This window comes from Nipponia nippon, unplaced genomic scaffold (genome assembly GCF_047370975.1).
Source record: "Nipponia nippon isolate SJK-2023a ecotype South Korea unplaced genomic scaffold, ASM4737097v1 scaffold_3, whole genome shotgun sequence".
Taxonomy (NCBI): Eukaryota; Metazoa; Chordata; class Aves; order Pelecaniformes; family Threskiornithidae; genus Nipponia; species Nipponia nippon.
In genome coordinates, this window is record NW_028262347.1 from 60,695,644 (window position 1) to 60,713,793 (window position 18,150).

General features: G+C 38.6%; 1 protein-coding gene across 3 annotated transcripts in view; it reads right to left on the reverse strand.

Annotated features, from left to right (window-relative positions):
- Window positions 1-3,113: 3,113 nt before the first annotated feature.
- CRY1 (cryptochrome circadian regulator 1) overlaps window positions 3,114-18,150 on the reverse strand; it is a 38,802-nt gene continuing 23,765 nt past the window's right edge. The window contains exons 3-14 of one of the 3 annotated variants that reach the window (XM_087764154.1): window positions 16,139-16,281; window positions 14,548-14,732; window positions 13,062-13,150; window positions 12,329-12,469; window positions 11,918-12,229; window positions 9,707-9,858; window positions 9,411-9,613; window positions 8,519-8,620; window positions 7,229-7,321; window positions 5,985-6,056; window positions 5,783-5,890; window positions 3,114-3,782 (exon numbers count right to left, since the gene is read on the reverse strand). In XM_087764154.1, coding sequence (XP_087620280.1) covers window positions 5,787-5,890; window positions 5,985-6,056; window positions 7,229-7,321; window positions 8,519-8,620; window positions 9,411-9,613; window positions 9,707-9,858; window positions 11,918-12,229; window positions 12,329-12,469; window positions 13,062-13,150; window positions 14,548-14,732; window positions 16,139-16,281 — 1,596 coding nt within the window. In that variant the 3' untranslated portion in view covers window positions 3,114-3,782; window positions 5,783-5,786. The remainder of the gene's footprint in view (window positions 3,783-5,782; window positions 5,891-5,984; window positions 6,057-7,228; window positions 7,322-8,518; window positions 8,621-9,410; window positions 9,614-9,706; window positions 9,859-11,917; window positions 12,230-12,328; window positions 12,470-13,061; window positions 13,151-14,547; window positions 14,733-16,138; window positions 16,282-18,150) is intronic. The other 2 variants (XM_087764156.1, XM_087764155.1) reach the window with 2 other exon arrangements.

The following is an 18,150-nucleotide window of genomic DNA, read 5'->3' on the forward strand; positions in this document are numbered from 1 at the left end:
TCACGCCTGGGTTTCTTCCTTTCTCAAAACCAAAGCTCTCACCCCAGGGCGGTCTTAAATTCCCCTGAGAGGGCGACCTCGCACCTCCTTTCCCCGCAGGCGGCACAGGGCGGTCGCTCCCCGCCGGCCGGGCGCTCGCAGCGCCACCTACGGACCGAGAGCAAAAAAAGCAGGGAGCAGAGCAGGCAAGCTGCGAACCGGGGCGACCGGGGAGAGGCTTCTTCCTCCGGCTGCAGCCCGCTCCTCAGGGCACACGAAGAGAGGCCAAGCCCTACGGCGAGCCCCGCGCGCTCGCGACTGCAAGGGACGAGCGGCAGGTCACGACAGGTCACGACAGGTCACGTCGCGGTGCAAACCGCTGCACGCAGGGAGCAACCGCACCCCTCCAGGCGCCTGCGCTCGTAGAGCTTGCAGCACGCTTAAAATGATGTGGTTTTCCTTGTCTCGTACTCAAAAGGAACGACCGACTTATTCTGAATTTAAAGATTCAGCAAATAGGAAAAACTGCTTCAAGCATGTACGTGGCACAAAACATTTTAGTTTAATTTACCGTGAAATTTGAAAGTATAATTTTAAAATAATAAAGCTCACAGAGCTTCATAAATAGGCAACAATAGTTTTACTTCAAACACACCTCAAAAACTTGAAGGGGTTTTGGTGTTTGGTTTTTTTGGTTTTTTTTTTGTTTTTTTTTTTTTTTTTTTTTTTTTTTTTACCTCTGAGCATCACTTTCAGCAGCCCAAACTACCTGTAAATGCAGGGATACAGTTCTCCGGGCACTTGTGGACGGCCGCAGCGAGCCCGGCCGCAGCGAGCCCGGCCGCGATGGCAGCCAGGCTTCAGACCAGCGGCCAGGGGAGCGGCGCAGGCTGCCTTTTCCTGACCAGGTGGGCAAGTGGTAAACGCGGGTACCAGCTTGCTGCTGCTCCGTGCTGTTTCTAAGTTACAGGAAGGTTCATGTAGATGTCCAGTCAACTACGTCGCTAAGCCCAGCATAAAACTCATTTCTAAGTCACAGGTACTTCTCATTCCAGATTAGGCCGGGAGCCCCTCTGCGGGGCCTTCCCAGGTTTGCTCTCAATTTAACTCCTTTCAAAAACCTCTGTAAGCAGGTAGCACCACTACAAGACAGGCCACCCAAGTATTTCCTTTGGAAATACTCTGTTTCTGAAGGCTTAAAGACATTTGGAAGTTATTTTTTCATCACAAATATCAGCTACAGTTGCCCCTGCACTTTTCCAGAGTACATTTTCCTGGCGTTTGGCTTCCAAAAACCCGTCAGTCTGCAGCGCTCCTCTCCCCATCCCCTACCAGCTCAGGGAAGGGCCAGCTAAATCCTTCGGGAACACAGCTTTCTTGAGGAATACTTTAAGCTCCATTTCTGGAGGAGAGGTCTAATATGAAACAATATCCTGGCCCTTATCCACACTGGGTTTGTAACACGTGTCCAACTCCTCCTTGAAAATCACAAGGGGGTAGTGGGGGCGGGGGGAGAAAACCTCGGCGTGTTACAATAGTGTTGGTCAATCTTTCTGTGCAGCCAAAGCCTCAGCCTTTTTTATTTATTTTTGTGGTCACAGCAAGTACTAGTGGGAAGGAAGAATACGAAGCTAAGAGCTTTTATGAAGCTACTGATACTCCGAAGGCAACTTATCCCCACTCTCACGCTAACCTACTTGCAGACCGTTTCTTCCACCGCGGTCCTGACACCAGAACTCATTCAAGCCAGCACGCGAGTGAAACAGCATCTTCATCACGGATTTTCCTTTGCTGACCTAAGGACTTGCCTACACCGAGAAGAGGAATCCTCCTTTTAGCATTTAAGGAGGGGGGAATTAACTTACCATAGAAATGAACTCCTTGGGAAATGTCGTCTTTCACCTGTTGAACTTCCAGACTGGGTGGGGGAAAGGTGCTATTTAAGCATATGCTCTTACCTTGATGAAGTTTCTCTGTGGGAGTTTCATATCCTGTTCATTCTGAAAAGCTAGGTGGAATATTTCATTTAGATGGTATGATTTCTTTTTAATATAAGTCAGCAGAAAAAGCAGTATGATCTTGTCTTGCCAGAATAAAACACTTCCTAAGACAGTGTAGGCCTATAGTCTTTTTTTTTTTCCCCCAGACTACTTAAAAGAACAGAAGAATTATTGTTTATTCTACTGATTATGTATGTCCCTAGGAAACCTCTCCATTCTGTTTGGACTGATGTGTGGAAAATACTTAGCATCTGCTTCTCCATTCTTGCTGTTGAGATTACTTTTCTTACTTCCTCTTACAGTTAAAGAGTCTCTGCCTCAAGACAGTAAGCACGCCTGTCTTTTCTTAGTAGTACTTTTGATTTTGCTATTGTTTCCAAATCAGTATGCAGAGATATTTACATGAACCATTACCATCTAAAATCTAGGAACAGGCAGAACCATGGCAGTTTATTCTGCAGGAAGCGCCCTGCTGCGTATGTTGTTAACCCAATAAACCTGAATTTTAAACCGACACACAGAAGTGCCCCATGACTGGAAGTCACCCACCTGATGCTAAGAACAAGATAATTACCTCCTCCCCCATGAAAATTAATTTGTGCACCCACTCAAGTAGGTAACTGACCTAGTTATATGTAGAATGTTGTAATTCAGACTGCTTCTTCAGAGACCTTAATGGTCTGAGAAAACATTTAGATACAACTTCTCTAAACATTTGAGACAGTATTGACCGAGTAGTCAGCAAACCCGATGTATTTTTAGAAATCAACATCCTCGAAGAGCAGCAAATTAGCTACAGTGGAGGAAAGACTACTGGGCTATCAAGCAAATTGTAGTTATAGCAAAAAACCCCCCAAAAACCTAGTGTTTGAAGAAATGCTTAATAAATACGTTGGTGAAAAACATTTAATCGTAAGAATACATACATGCATGCAATTTCAACAAAAAGGCCTGAATAATTTGGATAGTGTCTTGCTTCAGTTATCAGGAAACTTGAAGTGAAAGGTAATATAGTTCACAGTTCGCGGCTTCCAGATTACGTCTAAAAATTACATTTCCCTTCTTTTTTCCCCGAAACAGTTTTGTTTAGAAATACGTACCAGAGCAACAGCGTACACAAAAGACAGACATACATACCTATACATACAATTTTATTTTATTAACAAGGTATGTCATTACTGAACAAGGCAACTGGGAAATACAAGGACTGGACATATATATGAAAATTTTACAACTTGACAAAAAATTGGCATATGACTTATATACAGATGTGATTAATAAAGGTTACAACTCTACTGTAATTGATTAAACACAGTCCTAAGCACTTACATTACGAAAATATGAAGTTGATCATACAGAGGTCAAGTTCTGGAATCTAAAAATAATAACAATTTAAAAACTTCAAAACCTTCTATGTCCATCCGTTTTACGTAACATCACTACAGCTTTTCCTACTACCATATACATGAAAGATTATCAAAAATATATTGATGGGTCTATCGCTAATCATGAATGTTTATATTTACATTAAGTTAGCAAATTCTTCACCAAATCCTTTATATACAAAACTTAATTTGCCCCTTTTGAAAGAGTCATTAAAAAGTTAAAAACCATAGAAATGCCAGTTAGAAATAATGCATTCCAAAAATTGGACTTGCTTACAACAACTGAGAACAATTGAAAATAATTTATGAAAAAGTATGCCATTTTAGTACAAGTACTCTCACAACACTTTAGTTCCAAATCAGAGTAGCAGGAATTGTCCTCTGTGTTCTTTGAGTAGTAACTTCTCTTCCAATAATGCTGCAAGAAAGAAGAAAAAAATTATTCTTAAGCAGTTTGTCACGAATCTTTGAAGGCCGCAGATATATTTCAAGGGACCAGTATTCTTTCCCCCCTTCTCAGTGCAGGAAGCCCTGTCCCCATTTGTACTGGCCCAAATACTCGGAATTCTTATTTCTTACTCCTTAGAGATCAAAAGGGAAAGGAGGGGAAGAAGAAAAAAGAAAAAAGAAACCCAACGTCCTCCGTACTTTGGTGCTATTCAGAAGGTGCGCATCCTTTTGCCAGCAGTGTTTTTGAGTATGATCTTGGCTGATTTTTGTATTTGGCTATAATGCTTTTGCAGCATGCTTTGAATATCCCTAACAAAATCAGTCTCCTCTGCCAAACTAGAAACCCCTCCAACCTGACTCTCAATTGAAAAAGAGTTTAGACAGGAACCAGACGTTCGCTCTGCAGGCACTTCTTCTACACAGACACGAGCACCTAAGGAATTCTGCAATACAAAATATGGATGCTGAATGAATCTACACATACTAAGGATTAGACAGCTACTGAACACGGACTCTCTTGGAATTATGTTTCACTCAGGCCCATCCGAGTACGAGAAATCAGTTTGAGAACACAGAAGCACAGTTTACAGTGCTTCCAGTATGTGAGAAAATAGCAGATGCATCAATCGCTAAGGTCTGGGCTCACTTCAGGGGACAGGCATTATGGAAACAATGCTGTGGTTCTTCACTGAATCAAATCAGTACAACACAATTGTTCATAATGCACCGCATTAACTTTGTCAAAGTGCTGACACCATATAACAAGCAAAATTAGATCTTGCTGTCAAATCCAAATGAAGCGGATTGAATTTCCCTTTTTATCTCTAGAGATGCTGAAAGCATCTTCTATACTTGCTGTATGGAATTCTTATCTTCCAGTTCCACCAGTCTCTCTATTATCTTGCCTATGTGCTATTCTTACTTATTCTTCAAACTCCATAATGATCAACGCTTAACTTGTTTTTTGTAAAAGGTAAGGATGGAATGGCATCTCAATCACCTTTAATCTATGCAGCCACTCCTAGTCTTGAAAACTTGTCCCCTCTTGTTTCAGACAGCCCTCCATTCTTTGGCTTTCCTCCTAAATAATTACTCTTTAACTTGTCTTTCAGGTCATCTTCCTTATTCCTCTCAAATCAAGCTCGCTGGGGGAAGGGGTATAACATCTTTGGCCTCCTCTTTTCTCTAGCCTGTTCCTAAGTAACTTTATCCAAAACACAAAATCCAGTTATCTACTCGATTTCACAAAAATCAAACTCCTCCTCCAATTTGCTGCTTCTCTCTACACATTTTCACACCTGTTCATTATATCTATCTAGCAATGCTGCCTCCTCCAAATTCAAGTACTTTTCACCACGGTTTTCTTTGACAAACTGGCAATCTGAGCATCCTGCTTCAGTTACAGACCAATGACAAATGCTCAACTCTTCACATCTTTCTTGTCCCTACATCTTTGCATGCAGTAACTACATCAGCATTTTGCAGGTTTTCTGCAGTCTCTCTCTAAAATGTGTTCTGCTTAGCCCACTTCTATGTCTAAAACTCTAATCCAGGCCCTGAGCCTTTCCTTTTAAGTTGTGTTCGTCTTCTGATTCAGGTCACCATACATTCACACAAACCGTGCTGCTGGCACAACGTAAGGTTAGATGCGGGAGCAGAGAGTAACTGAAGCTAAGTAAGCAGCTCTGCTAATGAAACCAGTTTATCCATCGCCCTTTCATTAACACCTTGATCTGTGTCTGATAACCTTCGGTCTGGTTCTATTTTTATAACTGCTTCCTATCTCATACTTTGTAAACTCTCTAGAGCCAGGATTTTGTATTGTTTGTACAGTACCTGGGACTGAAAAATTTACAGCAATAATTTAGGATCCTTTGCATTGCAGTGACATAAATGTTATCATAGACACAAAATCTGTACAGGAATTTACTCATTAACAGTGTAACTTTAAGGTGTCTCAGATCTTACCAGTTCAATTTGTGCTCTGTCGCTGGACTTTTGGTCCAACGCTCTGAGTTTCTTCTTCTGGATTTGGGCGTTTCCCTGCACTAATGCCAGTACCAAGGGCCGTTCTTCCTGATAATTTAAAACCAGTATTTACATTAAGACTCTATTGCACCTTTATATATTCAGGAAAAACGTTTCGGTTTTTTGTTGTTCTTTAAATTACCTGCTTGCAATAAGTGTGATTGCTGATTGTCTCCATGAGCATAGTGTAAGATACTACTTGCTTGACAGTAACCTGTTCAGATACAGTAGATATTTATTATGATAAATAAAATTTAGAACTGCAAGCAAGCGTACAATTACATTCTCTACGAGAACAAAAAGGAGCCAATTGATTTATTTTCCATCGTCAAGAAAAATCCTGCCAGATACCATCCTGAATGCAGAAGAGTTCTTATGCAAAAAAAGCCTCATGGCAGTCTACAGCAGTTAAATATATATGCACTTATATATGCAGAGTGAACAATATTAAGTGCGTACATATTTATGCACTATATTTGCAACAAGCAGAATGTTTATATATCAAAACACTTTAATCCTAAATTGTTATAAATTTTAACATTTGTTCTGCCAAGTCTCCTCATCCTTTTTATTATTCTTTTATAGCAATACTAGCAAATCCTTAGCATAACTAAGCTGGGGCGGGGGGGGGGGGAGCAATAACTTAAAGATGCAAACTATTTTCTGGTTCACGTAAACTATTGAATGGCAACATTGACACTGAGTGCTCTGCATAAATAGTGCAAATTAGCAAAAGCAGTTGCAAGGTTTCTTATTCTGAACAGTTGTGCTGTTCCGGTTATGTTCTGTATGCTTAAACAAAACAGAGATTACAGTCTTTCACGATCAGTAAACACACAACCTCTGTTAAGACTGCGAAGAAAGAAACAGTTGTGCTAAATTTGATTGCAACTTTGATCTATCACAAACCACAGCTTAAGTTTCTGTATAAAGTAAGTAAAAAAAGTCTGCCACCACAATATGAGAATATCCACACAAAACTGTGGAAATTTATTATATATGGAAAGAGTGGTAGTGAAATTAGGGAAAAAGATAACATGCAAATTTTGCTACCAAATACACAAAGTGAACTTCTTTCTTTCGTATCTTTCATTTGAAGTAACCTGGAATAATGTTTATTAATTTTTGTTTAGTCACACTTGTGGTCCCTCCCACTCAAAACATACAAATACTGTTCTAGATAAGCATTTTAGAGATAAAAGTGACAAGACAAGCAAGTTCACTCTAAGAAATAATTTTTATGTTTCAAGAACAGAAACAAGACCAGTTCAAGTTGTAGACAGCAGCTGCCACCAAAAATCTATCCACGTTATTTTGATGTTTTGTCTGTTTTTCCATAGTTGCAAGGATTTGGAGATCCTCTACAGACAGGGACTGCCATAATACCTTGCTGCTGAATTCCACTTGCTCCTGTATGAGAGTCTCCCAGGGCACACGGCTGAACAACTGTATGACCATCACCAGTTCCCAGCTGAGCTCCTGGAGAGGCAGGAAAAAGACTTAAACATACCTGAAGATACAATTCCAGTTCTGGAACTTTAAATGTTGGGGTTTTCCCCCCCCCCTTTTCAAGAGGTAGACTTTGATTGTGGTTGTTGTTTTTTGTTGTTTTTTTTTTTAAACCACCTCAGAACAGGTCCAAAGCTCTAACGCTTTTGTCTTTCCAAATTCACTTGCAAATTCAGATGAATACACAGTAACCTCCTACAAAATGGATACATTTCTGATCTGAAAAGTGTTAAGTACCTGTATACATTTAAGTATATATGTATAAACTTTAAGGAGAAAAGAGTGTACATAACATTAATTTTTTTAAACTAAGCCCTTCCTGTCTTCTAAATCTCTGAACTTAAAAGAAACAAAAGCTCAAGCACCCAGCTTTAAGGAGTCTAGACTTTAATTTTTCAAGAGGAACTGTACTGGCTGAGAACAATAAGGTCCATCTTCCTCTGCAATCTGCTTCTAACCTTGACTAAAGTCTAAGGAGAACACAAAGCCAGTACATTTCCAGTTCTGCTGTATCCTTTTACAATGAGGAGCCCGAGGTGTACATCGTATTCAGGATGTTGATGCACCATGGATTTATACAATGTTAATACTATTTTTTTTTCCCTTAGTAACTAATTAATGCTAGTCTTTGCATGTTACAATAAGGATGTTAATAGTCTGAAGTAATCTTCATCAAAACTGTATGATAAATTCTATATTAAGTTTTTTCAGACACTGTCCACCATATTGTTGTTGACATTATGGAAGAATTAAATTCCAGTAAGCAATCTAATGCTAGCCTTAAAAAACTTTACAAATTAGCAGTTCTGACTTGAAAATTCACAAATCAGTCCTTATTACAAATATCAGGATGCTTGTAGACTTCTAGAAGAAAGTCACATTCAAATGCTTTTGAAATCAAACTATTTGGTACATGTTAGTAAGTAATTTTCGGGGGGGGGGGGGGGGGGAACAGGTTAAAAATTCTTACATGTTTGAGATTAAAAAAAGAAATCTAAAGATGTCTTTATACCAATACTCCCAAACTTACTGAAAGTGTTTGTGATTTGCACTGAAAACTGTCTTGTGAAAACAGCTCTCTTATAATACATAACACCAAGGGCATTATAAAAGAAGTTTGTGCAGTTCATTTCCAATAATTCTACGTATTGAAAGAATTTGACTGACCTCCTGTACTACCACAACCAGAAATGCTTTCTCCTGGTGAATAGCCCATTAGGCCACCATTTCCATTTCCATTTGGATTAGAAGGCACTGTTGCAAGAAGACCTAAGCAATGAAATAAAATATATAGCCATAAAGAAAGACAGCAAAAAAAGGTTAAGTGTAATGTGGTTTTTTCCTCACGACAGCCAATTCTCCACCCTCACTCTGAGTGGTTTACCTTTATAAAAAGAGAACTCTCTGTCTTGCCTACTTCTCGGATCTTGCCAAGTAATTTTAGTTCACAATTACTTCACAGGCATTTTCTACATATTTTTCTGCATAACGTTTCCAAAATTCATTAGTTACACGTATTCGCTATGTTGCATTGAAGTGCAACGCATCCTGATACAATATCCAATATCTGACCACACTGACTGCTTACACATTCCTGAGCAATACAAGTGCATGCGGCTTACCTCTCGGAGCAAAGGGGACAGCCTTTCCTAACTAGGAAGAATGCTACCAGAGGTTGCACTGGTCTGTATTTGAGCAACAGCATTTGCAAATGCAAATACAGTATGGTTGAAGTTATGAACCACATTAATTTTCTAATCACTGGTATTAAAACCTATCTGTACGAGTATCAGAATGCACAGAAGACCCAGTTTAACCCAAAAAATTCCAAAAACCCACAGAAAAAAAAAATTTTGGGTAAGATTTGGAAAGAGGCACTCCACTCAAGCTCTTTCTTCCCTTTCTTGGTTACATCTAATATTTTCATTTATTTGGATACACAGCCTTGGTCACCAGACTGAGCTCACACCTGATTACCACTGCTATGGGACAAAATTATTAATTGCTAGAAGGTAAGAGAAGTTTTCAAATAAATAAAGCCAATAGCCTATAACCATACCCAGTCCTCTGTATCGTGAAAGCTGCTGGTAGATTTGTTTCATCCTCTCAATATTCAGACGGCTTGCCTCTGCATGATTTACCATTGGTTTTGGATAATTAACTCCTATAATACATTTTGCAGCCTTCTGGACGCTCTCTGGGGCATTCCAAGGATCATAGATGTATTTTGCAGGGAAACCTCTGAGTACTGGCAAGTAACGTCTAAAAAAAAAAAAAAGGTCATTTTAAGTATAAACCCACCTGACAGTTTAAGCAACATCCATGCATCACTGCAACTTCTGGATTGTGATTTACCTGATATAATCCCCATTTGGGTCAGTTCTTCTGCCAAAACCCACTGGACAGTAGCAGTGAAAAAACTGCTGAAAGAAGGAACTGCAAGATAGCCACATCCAGCTCCCAGCATTCACACTCCAATCTGCGTCAAGTAAGAGCTCTTCAAAGACCTTAAGAAATTACAGCAACAAGTTAGTCTGAACATGGCACACCTTCGAGACACCTACTTTTTCAGGAACTGTTCTGAGTTTCTTATTTCAGCAGAGGAAACCCAGCTCTTCAACGCAACAATACTCTTTCTTACCCGGCAACATTCACAGAACGCTCAGTACGCAATTGCAAGTACTTACCTAAATGCCGAACTCAAGAACAAAAGTGTGAGAGCCTGTTTGGCTTTCACCCTGTAAAAAACTAGTAGACATCTCAGAAAGCTACAACCCAAAAGTTACATATTCTTGCATAAACACATCCTTAAAAAATAAAACCTTAAAAGATGGCTGGAGCCTGACTGCTTGCAAGTGGCATTTGTTGATTTCAGAAGAATTGCTTCATCACATTACAACTGAGTAAGATTTGCAAACTTCCAGAAAACAGGGAACATACAAAGCACACTTCAAACTCAAATTGTCGGTCTGAATACCTCAACTTGTGCAGTGCCTTTCACTATGCAAGGAGTCCCAAGAGTAGAATTCAACAGTTTCAAGGTAGCACGAGCATTCAGAAATTGTATTCTTGAAGGCCAATTGTTAATCTAGTAAGTCACAGTTTTGAGGATGCACACTTAAATTCCTGGAGGTATATGAACCACCAAGCATGCTGAGGAATGATGGGACAGATAACGAACTCTGGTCTGAAGACAAAAAAAGTCTTCTCTGGTAATTGCTACCCCTATTACATTAAAAATAACCCGTGAAGAAGTTGAAGATTTATGAGGGTTTTACTTTAAATCTGGAGCTCAATAGTTATGAAACATTCAAGTTTCCAGCATTGATTGTTTTTTAATTAACACAGACAATACTAACTTGTATAAAAAGAAGTTTCTCTGCTCAGTCAGAGCAGATAAGATTTATCTTAAAACATTTTTAAAAACATTTTAAATAGAAAGTGACTAATAATGTAGCAAGATCTTTAGATGAACATTAAGTGTTATCACACAACTGTTCCACTAGATGCTGCCATGTAATAAGACTTTGGAAATAACATGGCCGTGGAAGGCCAGATTAACTTTTGCTAGCTACGGACGTACGAACTAAACATCCTTCCACTGCACAAGTCTGGGCCCTCCATATATCTGTATTATTTCAAAAGAGCAAGTTGGCATTTATCTGTAATATACAGCTTTGTCATTTGGCCGAGTTACCTATCTGTGTGCATCTTCGATGTCTTTATCTATGAACTGCAAAAGGAAAATTCCTAAAGCAGCTTATGTTGTTGTGTAACCAAGACAATTTTTTTTTTTTAAATGAAAGGTGTTTGCTTACAACTGATATGTTAAGAAAGGTGAAATTTCGTAAGATTATATACATATATAAAGATGAGCTCACAATCTTGATGGCAAGTAAATTCTTTTCTAGATTTCAGAAATAAACTATTTTTAATTGCTTGTCATTGCTCAGTAAAAGATGTGCTGCCCTTCTAAAAATGTAAAACTGATTTGAAGGCTGAGATTAAGTTATTCCATTCTTTTCTTCAAAAGACTGACACTTGTAATTTGAACTTCAGCATCTCTTGGACACTTGCATAGAAATTAATTGCACTGAAACTTCAGTGAAATCATGTTGCCCATACTCACACTTCTAACATTGAGCGAAGGGACAGAAATTGCAAAAAGGACATTCTCAGCTTTTAGTTTTCCCCCTTTAATTGACGCGGTGCTTTCCCTTTGCAGAGAAGCAGATGCGAGATGTGAACAAAAACTGTTCACACAGTATGACTGGAAGAAATTTGAATTACAAGAGTAATCCATGTTTATTTGCCAAGATTTAGGAAGAAATCTCAAATTTAAAAGAATTTCAGACCTATTCTGACTGCAAAAAACAGTAATATTCCAATAAAGGGGGGCATTCAACAGGCAAAACTTCAGCACCGCTGGTTTATCAGAACTGATTTAATTTTGGCCACAGTTTAAGGTTTAAAATTCAACTTACACCATACAGTAACAACAATTCTAGAATGACTATCTGAACCTTTAACAGGCACTTTAAGAAATTTAAGAATAAGAAACAATACCTTCATTCCTTCTTCCCAGCTAATCCAGAGGTCACCTCGAGTCAAAAAGCATGCTACAGCATGTCGGGCTAAATGGTGAATCCAACCTTCTTGACGAAGCTGCGTCATAATTGCATCGATCCAAGGAAAACCTGTCCTGCCTTCTGCCCACTTGGCCAAAGCCTCAGGATTCTTATCCCATGGAATTTGAACACAGATAGGATTCCCCTCCATTTTATCAAACCGTGGATTGTTAGTCGCCGCTGTGTAGAAAAACTCACGCCATAACAGCTGGCCATAGAGGGAGAGGGGAGGGGAGCTGTTCTTTTTTACCTGAAGATCATCATTAAAGGAAAAACATTTTATTAGGAGAAGAAGTAGGGAAAAGTCATGGCATCTAAGAATGTGTAGCTGACTACAAAGAAATCATACCTTTTTGTACAGATCCGTTAACTTGAAATAAAAGAGACGACAAGACAAACAGCCAAAGCGGAGGTAGGGACTAAGCCCTGTAGGGCTTGCCAGAAGGGAATTTGCATTCATTCGTGGTCTTTCAAAGTTCGCTACCCAAGCCTTACAAAAAACAAAACAAAAACGACACAGCAATATCAGGCTACAGACTAGGTAGCAACTTGTAAACATAAAGGGAGAAATCATGCACTGCCTACAACTGAATCCAAACACTGGACAGATGATCACGTTACCTATGATATCTAGGGGTTCCTCTTGAATCAGTGGAATCTCTAGAAGATAATTCATCTCAATGCAGAAGGCATGAACTGTCTTCCAGAACTACCTATCCTTTTCTTTTAAATACAGAGGAAACCTAGACAACTAGCAATACGTTAGCTTTTAGAGAAATTCCCCTTCAAAGTTATAAAAAGTATGTTTCAAGTAAAGTTACCTCCAAAGAAAAAACAAAACAAATTTTTTAGTAGAAAATACTATCACAGACTTTGTCTAAAATTCAAATTAGAAGACAACCTGCTATCATATCTTAAAACTAAGAAACAGCAACTTGATTTATATCATTATATCCAGGCCTCGAGTTCAAGTTTGTGGTTTTGGTTTTTTAAAAATGACTCGCCCAATTCCTTTTACATTCCATTGCAAAGAGCAACTATGTTTCCCAGATACGTCATACTTCCAATGATTTGAAACATACCTTTCGTTCTAAATGTCTTTCCAATCGTGTGAGAGCTTCTGTTTCTCCCCCTGGCCATACTGCAGAAGGCAGACCATCTGTGTCAAAACCTGAAAAACAAATTGAAACAAGCAAATTCCTTGTTTGCTTATACTGTAGGGCAACCAAATTCTAGCATATTGACGCTTGACTACATTTTATTGTATCTTGATAGTAACTCTAAATTGGACACATGGCAAAGTACAAGTTTTAAAACAGTGTGCAAACAAGTCTTATCAAAGCACATTCAATACCTCTAACTTGCAGCAAAATCCAATTTTTACTTTTACATTTACATTAATTTATGTTACAAGTTTTACATGCTGAATGGTCTTACTTCAATTCCACTTCTGTTTTTTTGCACAAAGTGACCTTTCTATCATTTTTCAAATTATTTTCAAGTTCTCAGCTCTGTAATATATGGGTTATCCCAAAACCACAATTTTTTTTTTTAAATTACTACTAGGAAGCAACAATTGCTATTGTAATTTACAGAATGTCTAAAAACTTCTTCCATCAAGTTAAAAGCATGAGTGCTATCTTCAGTATATTCCTAGGTTTCATTGACCTCGACTTAAATAACAGATGGGGATTATTGTCAAATTGATGATAAACACATACTTTAGCCGCAAAAGAAAGATGAAAAGAACGTAACAAGATTTCTTCCACACCCCCACACCTCCCCCAAGACTGTTCACCAGGTGCATGAGGTAACATTTCTGCCTATAGTTTAACCACTGTATAGTGAGATCTTCTCTTCTTAAAAAGGCTTTAAAAGCAAGATCTGTTGTACGAAGAGTTCAAACGGACTAGACAGAGCAGTCAGAGCTTAGCCAAGATCTGTCCAGGCCCTTTTGTCAGCAATTTGGAGGTCATACCACATTTGCTTTACTTCAGGGAGGGGAAGGGGAAACCGGAAATGGTGGGGGGGAATTCACAGGACAACAGCTTGATACTATTCCTTAAAATTAAATTTACAGAAACGTAAGACTTTTTTTTTTTTAAGAAGCTTCTAAAATAATTATTTGCTTTATTATCTTTTTTTTTGGCATTGCAAGACAAGAGGTTTTTTTAATTAACTTGTAAAATGACAGATTAATGACCTGAAGCACACAGATACCAAATGCATTTAATACCAAATGAAGTATCTAAAGACCATTAGTAGCTTAATGATTATTTGGTACCATGGGAAAGTGGCTATGCTGTATTACATGAAGCCAAACAGTGCTTAGTGTAGTTTGAGCTATCTGACTTCCCATTTAAAAGAAAACAACTAAAATTTACAGAGTTGATTATCCTTTTTTGTTCCTTTTGTATATCATAATTGGCATCAGTTTTAACAATGGTTATATTGTTAAAACTTATAACCATAAGTAGAACCTCTCTCATGGTTATTTTAAGTATTATGCTTTTAGTGGTAGATTACATCTTACTTGTTTCACAATGTCAAAGCAATCTTAGAACATACCTAGCTCTTCAAGTGATGGGACGCCGTATTTCTCATCGTGGTCATCAGAAACTGGAGTAGTACATTTTTCCATTACTTCTGGGGTTATAGTCTCCACTGGCATCTCCAGTGGTTCCATTCTACTAATTAGGGTCTGGAATCGCTTGTAAGTAAGAGGAGGCTGTCCTCCATTTAATTCTATTATTCTGGATTAAAAAAAAAAAAAAAAAAAAAAAAGAAGAAAGAGAAAAGTAGTATGTCAGAGAATAGTATATAATTTTTTAATAAAATATACACACCTATACACACAAAGAGAGAAATATCTTCTTACCTGCCTCTAGCATGTTATATAAAATCACAGATATACATGGTAATCCACACAGTTTGAACTTGTAATTTTACCATCCTTTTTCCCCACTAGGGAGACATATAAATTAACTGTTTATAACCAAGTCAATTATTCTTCATTCCTCAGTTGAGGAAAGTCCCTCATGAACAAGTAATGAATATGGACAGCTTAAGGCAAAGAAAAATACAGATCAGCAAAGCAGATGAGAGACTATAGCTACATAAAGACACATCCAAGTCACCTGCAAGACTATACTATTTGTATAAAAAAACCCCTATTTTTCTATTCTGGTATCGAGAACAGTAGTCAGTATTACAACTGTCTTAATATGGGGAAAAATTAAGATGTAGTTTATACACAGTGACTGTTGTAAAAACACAGTTTCCATATTTTGCATTGTCACCTTAAATATATCTAAAATCTCAGAAACAGGAAAACTTCAAAGAAATAATTTACAAAGTGGTAGATGGAATCAACTGTTCATTTGCAGGGGGTACTTGGGTGGGGACAGAAGAAAAGGAGTTTTCAATTCAGGATTAAAAAAAAACATGTATTGATTTCAAAGCAGTAAATAATTCCCTTTCCCTTTCCTCCCATGTGTCTAGCTGCCCCTCATACATTGGCTTGTAACAGAATAAAATGGGCAGCTACCACAATAAATTACTCAATGTTAAGAGAAGCCAAGTCATACTTTTGACTAGTTTGCAGATTATGTTTCTATAATAGGGAGCTAATACTAATCCATTTAAACAGATCTGTGGAAAAAATATAAACAAGACATTAAGTAAGGCAATGCAGATATAAAACAATCCCCAATTACTTATTGGATACATAACTGATAGGAAACGGTTCTTTAAAAAACAAAGGACTTTCTACTAACTTGTGTACAGCAAGTCAAATACGGACAGTCTAACAAAACAACTAAACAACAACAGATCTTATTTGGGAGAAGTTACAGGCATGTTTGAGTAACTTCATTATAAAAGACAGATAATTAACACGACCACTATTTTCAAAAGAACCCCAAATCAAAACCGTATTTCAGATACAGTTATGTACCATTTTTTGGAGTTGCAAGGTTCTACTCAGTATGTAATAAAATTTGGATAGATGGATAAAAAAAAGAGAAACACAAAACAAATTTGTAGTCTTCCTAACTATGAAGTGCTCTGTGCAGAAAGTAGCACACCATATCTAACCAAATACTACATAACAATGATACTTTTTTTTTTCTTTTTAAAATCAGAGGTAACGGTAACTTACTTGTCTAGGTCATATAATGTATGGGAAATTCGAACAATGACCTCCACTCCAGCTTCACTAGCCAGCTTCTTAATCGCTGCATCTCTTTCCTTCCCAAATGGTTCAGAATCATATTCAATAGAAAGTTTTGCAATATTCCATTCCTGCAACACAAAACAAAAATGTGCTCCTTCAGCAACTCAGTTGCTTGACGGAGGGTGAGGGAAAGAAGGGGAAGGACAGGGACAAGATGGAACACCAGCTATTACCTGCAGATAGTTGTCAGAGATACACAAAGGCCCAAAATACATTCAGGCACCCAGACTCACAAAAATAAAGTCCAATGTTTTGGCATCTAAGTAGGAATCAAACATAAAAAAAGCCTGTATCTGTCCCATTACTATGGGTGCACACAGTAATGGGAAAACTTCTGTGCAAATTTTGAAAACTCATCACTAACTTTAGGATCCATATACCTTAAGACACACAACAGAAGGGAAAGATGACAGAGGCTGTCTTCTGGACATTGATCAGCAGCAGTATCTTGCTCTGCAGAAAAAGTTCTTCACATATGCCTGTCAACTTTAACAGCAGAACTGAAGTTTTGGGGGGGGGGGGGGTGCAAAATACCACCCCACCCCCCACAAACAAAACATCACACATGCTCCTTCCCTTTTCCAGACCCCTACCGCTCACCAAGCAGAACAGACAATCTTCAAATTCTCAATTAGAACAAAAAATAATAATAAAAAAACCCTGCCTCCAAAAAGGAGGTAACCTTCAAGTCTAATATCCTTTATGTCACAGATGCTGTTACCACGGCCAATGGTAACAGGTGGGGGAAAAGAAGTGAAGAAAGGGATCAACTAATGGCTAAGGCTTCTTGCAACAGTAGGAAATTGGAAAGGTGAAGTATATACAGAATGATCCTAGAAAGCCATCCTGCCAGTCAAACTCATTAGAAATATCTTTCTAATCCCTCAGAATCTTAATCAGTTGATTTAAATACACCAGCCAGACTATTTCAGAGAACTGGATTTACACCAGAGAGACAAGGGGCACTCTACGCTGTTCACCTAGGGTGTTGTTTCACTTCTGAACTCTAGCTCTCTCCCAGATGAAGCCCAGACACAACCCTGAGGATAGGTGATTCCAAGGAGAGCTTGCTCTCCGAAAGAAGGCTTGGCTCCTTCCATCATTAAGTCTGCCAAGACTGACCCAGCAGGCCCTGAATCCTCAAGCAACCTCCTACACCCTTATACAACATTTATTTCCCATTTCGTAATGTAAAACCACTGTCTGACAAGTTGCAGCACATATTTCTCTAAATCTTTCTTTCCTCTGGCATATTGAAAAGAAAACCATAAAAAACGTGTCCAAGAGCCAGAGCCACGTCCCCAAGGGAGCCAAGGAACTCCGAGACAAGTGCTACGTGATGTGAATGCACCCAGATCACATCAGCATGAGCTAGGCACTTAGAAGAAGCATGGACACAAATCACTTTGCACATACTGGCGGATGCTTGTAGCAACACCGATGCATTTTAAGAATTACAGATTGTTCCATTTCTATTTTCTTTATCAAGCCAGTCCCAAAGAGCTAGAGATACAGAGCAGACCAGGACAAATTGAAGAGAATGAGGCAACAACCAACCAAAACTTGACTGGTTCAAGTTAACCAAGAGGCATCAAGTGGGTGCCTGCTACTAGTGGAAGTTGCATCTCTGCATTCAGATGGAACCACCATCCTCAAGTAACTTACAAAAAACCCCAACCAACCAACAACAACAACAAAAAACCCCACAACAACAAAAACCCCAAACAAACAAAAAACCTAAAAGAATTTTGCAAAGACCTCCAAAGTCCACTGGTAAAAATATTCTGTCTCTATGCACTACTCCAGAGGATGACAGCCTACTGCTGCTATCAGCAGCACTGCTAGCTAGTACCACTGAAAACATGTGACACTGAATTCAGTGTCTTAATGGAAGCAAAGCTGCTCTGAAGGACTGGAAAGAGGAAAGCAAACAGCCA